Source organism: Octopus bimaculoides, chromosome 23, assembly GCF_001194135.2.
Source record: "Octopus bimaculoides isolate UCB-OBI-ISO-001 chromosome 23, ASM119413v2, whole genome shotgun sequence".
Taxonomy (NCBI): Eukaryota; Metazoa; Mollusca; class Cephalopoda; order Octopoda; family Octopodidae; genus Octopus; species Octopus bimaculoides.
In genome coordinates, this window is record NC_069003.1 from 36,301,779 (window position 1) to 36,311,281 (window position 9,503).

At 39.8% G+C, this 9,503-nt stretch overlaps 1 protein-coding gene across 1 annotated transcript in view; it reads right to left on the reverse strand.

Moving 5' to 3' along the window:
- The window catches only part of LOC106876084 (terminal uridylyltransferase 4-like), a 26,419-nt gene extending 16,922 nt beyond the window's left edge, over positions 1-9,497 (reverse strand). Inside the window, exons 1-14 of the mRNA XM_052976116.1 lie at positions 9,031-9,497; positions 8,552-8,595; positions 7,433-7,549; positions 6,907-7,084; positions 5,995-6,135; positions 5,212-5,411; positions 4,968-5,081; positions 4,382-4,435; positions 4,028-4,199; positions 2,714-3,228; positions 1,646-1,793; positions 872-958; positions 447-547; positions 29-190 (exon numbers count right to left, since the gene is read on the reverse strand). Coding sequence (XP_052832076.1) covers positions 29-190; positions 447-547; positions 872-958; positions 1,646-1,793; positions 2,714-3,228; positions 4,028-4,199; positions 4,382-4,435; positions 4,968-5,081; positions 5,212-5,411; positions 5,995-6,135; positions 6,907-7,084; positions 7,433-7,549; positions 8,552-8,595; positions 9,031-9,379 — 2,382 coding nt within the window. The 5' untranslated portion in view covers positions 9,380-9,497. The remainder of the gene's footprint in view (positions 1-28; positions 191-446; positions 548-871; positions 959-1,645; positions 1,794-2,713; positions 3,229-4,027; positions 4,200-4,381; positions 4,436-4,967; positions 5,082-5,211; positions 5,412-5,994; positions 6,136-6,906; positions 7,085-7,432; positions 7,550-8,551; positions 8,596-9,030) is intronic.
- Between the last annotated feature and the right edge of the window lie 6 nt (positions 9,498-9,503).

The window sequence follows — 9,503 nt, forward strand, 5'->3', positions numbered from 1 at the left end:
TGTTTAATTTGTTTTAATTTAAACTTACAAGAGTGTTGTACAGACTGATATCTCCTTCTAAATTGCTGTTTTTCAGTTTGAACTTGACAATCGGTACCTTGGCAGTAGTGATTGCAACAACACCATACAGTTGCTTGTTCTCGCGCAGTTTTTGAGCTAAACTCTCAATAATACAGACGCAGTCGAGACCCTTGTAAAAATTAAACAAAAAAAAAGAGGAAAAAATGATTAAAAACAAAAATTTTATTAAATTGCCAGTAATTTTGTTTAATGGATTAGAAGAAATAAAATTGGAGAGAGAGAGAGATTAGTGAAGTGGCTGGTAAATGAGAGACAATAGGAGTGATGAGAAGAGAAGAAGGGTCAGGTTGAGATAGGGGACAGTGGGGACAGTTGAGAGGGACAGGCAGAGATAGTTGCAGTGATGCGGGAGATGTGATACTTACATCAGCGTTTTGGTGGTTACAGAATGTAATGCAGATGTCGAGGTCACTATTCTGAAAGCCAAATCCATTGCAGGAGGAACCAAATAAATGTAGACGAGCTTCTGTAATGGGGGAGAAAACAGTGGAATATTTTAGTTGGTAGAGAAGAGAAGAGAGAAGGTGGACAGAGAGGGTGGGGGGGAGTAGAGACTGAATGGGGAGGGGAAGAGGAAAGAAATGATAGAGAGAGAGAGAGAGAGAGAGAGGAATGCGATTAGAGGAGAAATAGGGAATAAGAGAATGAAGGGGCAAAGTAGAGAGAGAGAGAGACATACATAGAGGAGAGAAAGTTTAAGAGAATAAAGGTGAAAGAGCAGGGAGGGAAAGAAGGGAGATTTTGAAAGAGAGAAGGAAACATAAAACAAAAATAAAAAGGGAAATAATACCTGGGTACCATTCTCGGATGAGACATTCCAAACCTTTAACTATCTTTTCCCTGTCTTCGGTGCTCAAGTCTGTGGGACCAAGATCTTCTGTCAACAGAATATACAAGAAAGAGATCAGTAAGTCCACCAAGCGATGTATTGCATGCAGCTGGGACACTGGACAACAGTAAATATTGATTTCATTTGCTAATTCGTTTTTCACATCCATTTTTCCATACTAGCATGGGTTAGACAAATATATTTTTGAAGTATTGTTTTACAGCCAGAGGCCTTTACCTGTTTTTCAAATAAGGGGTTTCTTATTTCCTAGCTTAAAAAAAGGTGCAAAGCCAGCAGATGATATGCTGACATCAGGAGTGACAAATGTCACCACCTGGAACTCAGTGACTTTTGGAGAAACACAAACAGAAACACACACACACACGCATGGAAGCTATGAGATTAAGAAGTTTACTTTCCAACCATGTGATTCCAGGTTCAGTCTCACTTTGAGCACTATTATAGTGATGATGGGTGGGTTAGTGGTTGGTGGGTTGAGCTCATGATCAAAAAAGGTTTGTGAACAATGAGAATAAATAAAGATTACATTTGTTTGACAGAATAATTTGAATGCTGAAGGGTCAAACAATGTAGTCCTACATCACCGTAAAGAGAACGAATGGTCAAGCTGGAGTACTTTTGATCATAGGTCCACTCAGCCAGAGCTGATTGGGGGGGGGGGAAGAAGCAGCAGCAGCAGCTAAGCAATGGACATAAAAAAGAACAAAGACTTACTTGGTATTTGCATGAGCATCTCATTCAAAAGCTTCAAACTCTCCTCAGTCATGGCTGGTAAGGGCAATAAAGGAGGGAGTTTCTCCTCGGGACAGTCGTTCTTCAAATGCCCTTCTTTTTCACAGATGCTGCACACTTTTGCTGGTCCCTAATGTGAAACACGATACAGACAAAAACAACACTAGAGGCTCACGTTAAGAGGAACACAACCGACCACAAACCCCCAAAATGTAAATAGCAGCAAATAACACAGTGGCTTGAGCTGGGGAGAAATAACAGCCAAATCACCCTCAAATCACAACCTATCGTTTAGAAAAAGTAAGTGACCCTACATTGGAGAATGCTGTGCAAGATATAGAAAAGATGGGGTTGCCACACCTTTGGATCATAGGGCTGCTTGACCAGAACAGGACTAAACAACGACAAGGTGAATGGATTGATGTTTGCTGCAGCCACAACCCCATCCCATCACAAAACAAGACAGCTTCTATGTGGTTGCTGAACATCCCAGAAATAGCAGCCAAATCTCCATCAAATTTCACTCTTAAAAAAGAAAAGGGAAAGCATTTTGGATATAATATATCAAACAATAAGTTGGGATGGTCATGACTGGAATACTTTTGATCATAAGGCTGATCTGGGATTAAATGATAATCAGTTACCCAATCATTTCTTACAATGACAAGAAACTACAAATGTTTTAAGAGAAGTCAAATGTCATGCCCCAGGGTGCATCTACTCCCCATCCCACAACACACCCGGGCCCTTGATGGTCACATTGCAGCCAACATGAAATGGGAAGGATTCCAGACTGGAATTGAACACTAATCACAGACTGCTCTGGTAATCACTGTCAGGCTGTCGACCTTGTACCATTATGCAAATGAGTAAGGCGGTGAGCTGGCAGAAATGCTTAGCAGTATTTTGTCTGGTGAAAAGATGGGATTGCTTTGGCTGGAATGCCTTCAATTGTTGACCTGCTTAGTCGGGGGCCAACCCCTGGGAATAAACAAAACAACAGCAAACATGAGCACTAGAAAGAGAAAGCAAACCAAATGCCACACTCACCTTTCCATCAGACAAGTTTTCAACGGAGAAAACATAAGCACAGCCTTCGTTACTGGGAGACTGTTGGGAAGAAGTGTGCGTATTTCCTGAAGAATCTACATCGTCATCACCATCATCATCTGAACATTGAGATGATCCAGCTGACTGGGTGGATTGCTGTTCTGGTTCATAAACATCATTAACCAACATTGTGTTGTTATCAGAGCCCTTGGAAGGAGATTGTGCCAGTGAGTTAGGGGGTGGAGTCTTGCAGCTGGGATCTTTGGGAGCCCGGTCGGTACCATTCATTTGTGTTGCTGTAGTTGTTGCTGCTGTTGATGTTGTTGTTGTTGTTGCAATTATCGATCCTACTGATTGCTGTTCATTGTTGTCTTTCTTTCGACTGCTGCTAGACGAGTTGGAAGTAGGCGGAAAGCCGAAGTAGAGGCAGGTTTTCACAAGACAATCTTGGAAATACTCAAAAATCTTCCTTCCGCTCACAGACCTGGCAATGTTTCGCTTTGTAGAAAATGGATCTAAGTAACGAAAAGATTGTTTTTAAATTTAGAATTAATGTTGATGTTACTGATAATGACATTATTGATAACCAATATTATTGGTATTGATACAATTTCATATGATTGCCCCTCCTTTCAACAAATAACAGCTAACCTTTCAAATTACACCCCACTGTCTTAATAAAACACTGTATAATGTAGTCTACGATACATGCTGAAAATATCTGAATGGTCATGCCTGGAATACCTTTGACCATGGGTTTGTTCGATCAGGTTTGATGTAGGGTAAACACACACCTGGAGACCCTAATTTACTTCCAGAGCTAATAACATTCTTACTTGCATCCGGAATAGCTTTACCTTCAACAGAGAAATTTGTACACACATATACACTCTTAACTCCAGAAGCTAACAACACAAACCAATGCAGTAGATTCTATGTGGTCACACAATTTGCTGGAAATAGCAGCCAAAACCCTTTTCATATTGTGCCATACTGTCTTAGAAAAAGACACATTGGGTAGTACCAGATACATGGCCGTCTTTGAATGAATAAAGATGAGATGATTACCAATGGACATCTTTAGTTTTAGCCCTGACCTTGGGGATAAACAACAAACCACATACCCACATCCATGCTAAACACACTCAAACATGGCAAGGTCTCTTATTTCTAAAACCTAACCAAATACATACACCCTTCCTCACAACCATACTGTCAGCCCTACACAAAATAATCCCTTTATACAACACATTTTGGCCCCTGTCACCAACAACAAACCATAGTCAGAGAGATGGTTCTACAACTCCAACATACCTTCAATGGCAAGTCGTTTGGTCTTCCAGTTCTTTGCCACCCGGGTCAACTTGTTCTCATAGTTGATTGAGATGACAGTGCTGGAACTGTCGAAGCCCTGACAGTAAAACTTCAACATCTCCAACCATAATTCACCAACATTTAACATATTCTTCACTTGAAAGATTGATGCCTGATTATAAGAAGAGACAAGACAAGAGTGGAACGATTAGCTGGCACTTGATATTGGGGAAAATCTGAGGGAGAAAAATGTGAGGAATGAAGAAAGGAAGCAAAGCGAGAGAAATAGAAAAATCATCAGAAGATTTTGTCTCGAAAGGATTAATAAAGAGAGAGATTTGGAGATATACTTACTGCTTTTGTAATGGTCTCAAAAAATCTCTCTCTCTGTTTCTCATCTGTTGCCCGCTGAAATATAAAAAAATAGATTAGCTTATCACATAGAGAGAGAGAAAGAGAGAGAGAGAGAGAGAGAGAGAGAGAGAGAGACAGACAGACAGACAAAGACACAGAGAGAGAGTAGGCGTGTGTGTGAAGCTGATGAGGGAACCTACCAGAAGGTCTCGGTCATTTTCACATTACTTTTATGTGTATTTTGGACAAAGCTAAGATACAAAGTCAATGCTTGAGTGAACTGACACCAAGTGTATCACTGGTATTTATTTTTTATTAAGACCCGTGAAACCATCCTAAAACAGAAAGTGGAACCTTGCATGGCCCCTGGCCAAGCCAGTTCTCTGTCAAACCGTCCAACCCATGCCAGCATGGAAAACAAACGTTGATGATGATGGTGAGTGTGGATATACATACATATATCAATCTGAGTGTGTATGTGTAGATATGCACATACATTCATAAATGTGCGTGTGTGAGTGATCCAGTTGAGATGAGAAAAAAAAGAAGAAAAAAACCCAAAGAATGAAGAATGAAGAATTCTTACCACGTGGTAGACAGGCAAAATAGGGTTTGGGATTCTCTGTAGAAAATAAACTGTCATCAAATAGGTACAGTAAGCCGGTAGAGTTCCCTCCTGTTGACGGTCAACACGACATAGCTGTTGGAGAAACGAGAATGAAATGAAAAAAATAGAGGAATGAATTTATACAGACACACTCAAGGGGACTCTATTGAGTCAATCCAAAACAATATGGATAAAAGACAACAAAACCCCTACAAATACAAACCTTTGCCCAATAACGGAATGCCACAGCTAATTTTTTAGCTCTGATGTCAATTGAGCTGTAGATACCTAGAAGCTGACTAGTTTGACGAGCTAGTATGGAGTTGACGGTGATTTGACAGTACAGTTGGTGCTTGTCATTGGATCTGAAATACACCAATGGGACTTTGGCCAAAAAGTCCTTTTCCACATCTTTGAAGAGGTCTGAAAAGATACAGAAAACTTAACATGAAACAAAACAAGAGAAAACACAGAGGGGGAGAAAGAGAGGGAACATGGCCCCTTGGGTAAATGTACTATAGCCCCCAACTAGACCAAAGTTCTACGAGGGGATATGGTAGACAGAAACTGAAAGAAGCCTGCCATGTCAGTACAAGGTGCTAAAAAAAGAAAACTACAACACGTATCAATTCTTTGGCATTGAATCTCCTTCTTTGAAGAAGGAATCCGCTTCTGAAACCATACACTTTATCCAGCATCATTTCAATTGATGGAAGCATTCCTGGAACTCCTATTTTGAGGGATAGCAAGCAACTGACTTGTCGCATTTCCTTGGATTTTCTCAACAAATGCAACCATGAAAAAGTGGACATTAACAATGATGATGGTGATGAAAATGTATCAGTGAAAACAGATGAAAAAATAAAAAGAAACAAACCTTGCAAAGTTCAACAGCACAAAGAGTAGCAACAGAAAGAAAAGTTTAGAGAAATTAGGAAAGCCAAGAGTGAAAAATAATATTTTGATTTTAGAAATAATTCAAGAAGAAATAAATTGATGTCCTCACCTGATTTTTTAAGGCTTTCATAAGTCATTTTCAGGCCATTTGCCAATTTCATGTCAGGTGGGGTTTCTAAATCTATGTTGAGATCACTGCTTTTCAAACCAAACTCGCTCTGCACTGAACCATACAGATGTAACTTTACACCTGACAAACAGAAAAGTTGGAAATAGTAAGGTGTACATATTTACCAGTTGATAATTACAGGTGAATATACTTAAATAATCACAGGTGTATATGTTCCTAAAATGGCCACCTTATTTACTTCTTTTATATCGCAATTTGCAAGAGAAGACTAGCATCATTGATCACAGCATTTCTGCTGGTGACAGTGACAAAGGGGGTATTTATTACTCAGTGTAGAACAAATACCCACAAGGATTTTGAAGAAAACTGACTTTCTGGATTTTCTCATTGATGCATACATCACATAAAAAGTGTGTGTGAGCGTATGTGTACACACAAGTGTGTGAAAGTAAGGCAAATGTGATCATGTCTTTTTATTAACTGACATAGGTTGCTCAAACTGCACCTGTTGGTACAATAACTCTTCCTCTCTGGTAACTGTTTTTCCTGCTGTTCTTCATTGCAGGAAAATATTGAGTTCCAAAAAGAAGCCAAATGCTATCATTGAGTTCTTGACACAGGGGTGGGGTGTGCATGTTGTCTGACATCCACAGAAGGCTCCAGGGTGACACCAGTAATAACAAACTTCTTACCTGTATAGCCATGCATTTGACTAGCTAGAAACAGCAGTGAATCTTCCATCAAATTACATCTTACCAGCTTAACAAATGATGATCACATTTGATTATGTATGCCTAGATATTCAAGCCTGAAGCACATTTGTCCAAAGGACTGCTGGATTAGGGCTGACCCGGGGCTGACCAAGAACTAAGGCCACTCAAAAGCTCTTACCTTTTATGTCTTCTTGCAGAAATTGTTCAACCTTTTGGACAAACTTCTTCCGGATCTGAACCTCAGCTTTGGTCAAGCCATGCTCTTTATAGACACGCTCCACTGTGTCTTCTATATCTCGCAGTTGAAGTGAAGTCGGTGTGGGCAGTTTCCTCAGCTTGTCTTTTGCTGCCGCTATCTGCAAATACACCAAAGAACTGATGAATCAATGGTTTACTGTTATGCAAATTAAATTCTTCAAGCGTGTCGCCTTCGTATGGCCACAGTCCAACGACTGAAAGACCAAAGAGATTTAGTAAAAGGGAGAAAATGCAGATAGAAAAAGAAAGAAAGAAAAAAACAATAAAAGTGCAGAAAGCAAATTTGAATGAAAGAAGATTTCATGAAAATTTAAGGAAATAAAGAGAAGGAAAAGAAAAAGAAAATGAAAGAAGATGAAGTGAAATGAGAGAAAAAGAAGCAAGAGTGTAAAGAAGATATTGGAAAATGGTGAGGAATGAGCCGAAGGAAATGGCAGGAATCTCACCTCTTTGCGCCACTGGTGTTTAATGGTTCGGATGTGTGTCAGGCAATCTGCATCATTCATACAATGGAATTCACATAAACGGCAGAAATACTTGGCATCTGGAAACCGGGCAGATCGCTGTGGAAACAAGAGACTACGTATCAAATGCAGGCCAATTACATCAACATATTTTGATATATTTATGCAAAACACAGAAATCAGAAGACCTGAAATAAATGAGAATACTATAAAGCCTTATTGTGGGTTAAATAAAAATGTCAACACAATCTTTCTATACTGTTGATGTAATCTGTGTTGAGCATATGTATTGTTTAATTAATGATAAACCATCAAAAGTACAAATATGCAAATTAGGCTATCCACAACAGTGCTAGACTAATTCAGAACTGCTTTAAAAGCAGCTGATTAATGGTATTGTTTGGAGAAGGGGTAGCAGTCAACAATGAAACAGTCCCAGCAGAATCCCTCTTTCTTTCCACACATCAGTTGTTTAACCACAATAAGGGTTTATAATATTTGCAACCATATAGAGGTCCTCACATTGGTTTGTTGTAATATTTAAACTATGAGAGATGATGGGATGACAGCACAAATATGCTTTTCTCAATAACATTGACAATATATACAATAATATTTAGATTGGAAACTTTATTGATATTTACTTCCATTTAGGTGTAAGAACAGTGAGCAGCCTGAATGAAAAGGCTCCAAAGCCAGGAAACCATTGGCCAAGATGTGCAATATTTTCGATATTTTAAGGAGGACACCACAAGCAGAATAGATTAGGACCATCTGAATCTGGCACTAGTTGTGATAGTAGTAAGAAACTCAACTATCCATGTACAAATCCTACAAAAAAGAAGGCATCATTTGATAATGTAGTCCAAAATATCCATTAAAGGATGAGATGCTCAAATCTGAAAAACCTTCCATCAGAGCTCGGCTTGATCAAGGCCAAGTCAATGTTTTAGAAAAAAAAAACCTGGCAGCAAATGTGAACTAATGACCTACATAGAGATAATCCAGTGTGTTATCCACTCAGTTATATCTCAACAAAGGATTAGTGAGTCTAAACAGGAGTTGAGGTAGGGAGGGGGATGTCAATAGATAGTTACTTACTCTTTTCAATGGATAGACTTTATCTTCTTTGGAGAGTTCTTCAGCTGTAAAGATGATAAAGAAGAATATATATATATATACATATGTTGTTGTGTGTGTGTATAGATGTGTGTATGTATATACATATGTACAAATATCTACACACATGCATGCACACACACACACACATATACAGTTTGCTAGATCCAGTTAAACCATCCAACCCATGCCAGCATGGAAAACACGTTAAATGATGACAATATATCATCATCATTTAACACCTGTTTTCCATGCTGGCATGGGTTAGACGGTTTGAGATAATCCAGCCCTACAAGAATCAGGAGTTCCACTGGAATAGCTTTCAGGGTCACTAAGGCACATAAACCACCCCACTACAGCATGGGACCTTGAGGTGGTTGCAGTATATTACTGGTATTTTATCAACAATGGACAGACAAAACCAACCCTGACGACATCTGAAAGAAACATTCCAAACTTACCAAACGCTTCACTGGCAGACTTCTCCTTTTCCTTCTCTTGCTGCTGCAGCTGCTGCTGTCGGTGCTGCTGCTGTTGTGGTTGCTGTTGTTGACGTTGCTGCTGTTGCTGACGCTGCTGCTGTTGTTGCTGACGTTGTTGCTGTTGTTGACGCTGTTGCTGCTGCATATGTTGCTGCTTTTGCTGTTGTTGATATTGTAGATGTTGATGATGTTGTTGTTGCTGCTGCTGTTGATGATGTTGCTGCTGCTGCTGCTGTTGCTTTGCTGCAGTCTGGTAGGGGTCGGCCAGGTTGTTTGTAGCTGAGGCAGAAGCAGCGGCATTCATCATCTCCCAAACCATGGCACACATGTTGCCACTCCCCGTCGAGGTCTGACCAACACTCAGTTCGCTCTCTTCATCATTGCCGCTCCCACCATCGCTCCCTTCACCGGTTTTCGATTTCCCTAAACAGCCCTTACGATCCTTCACCTTA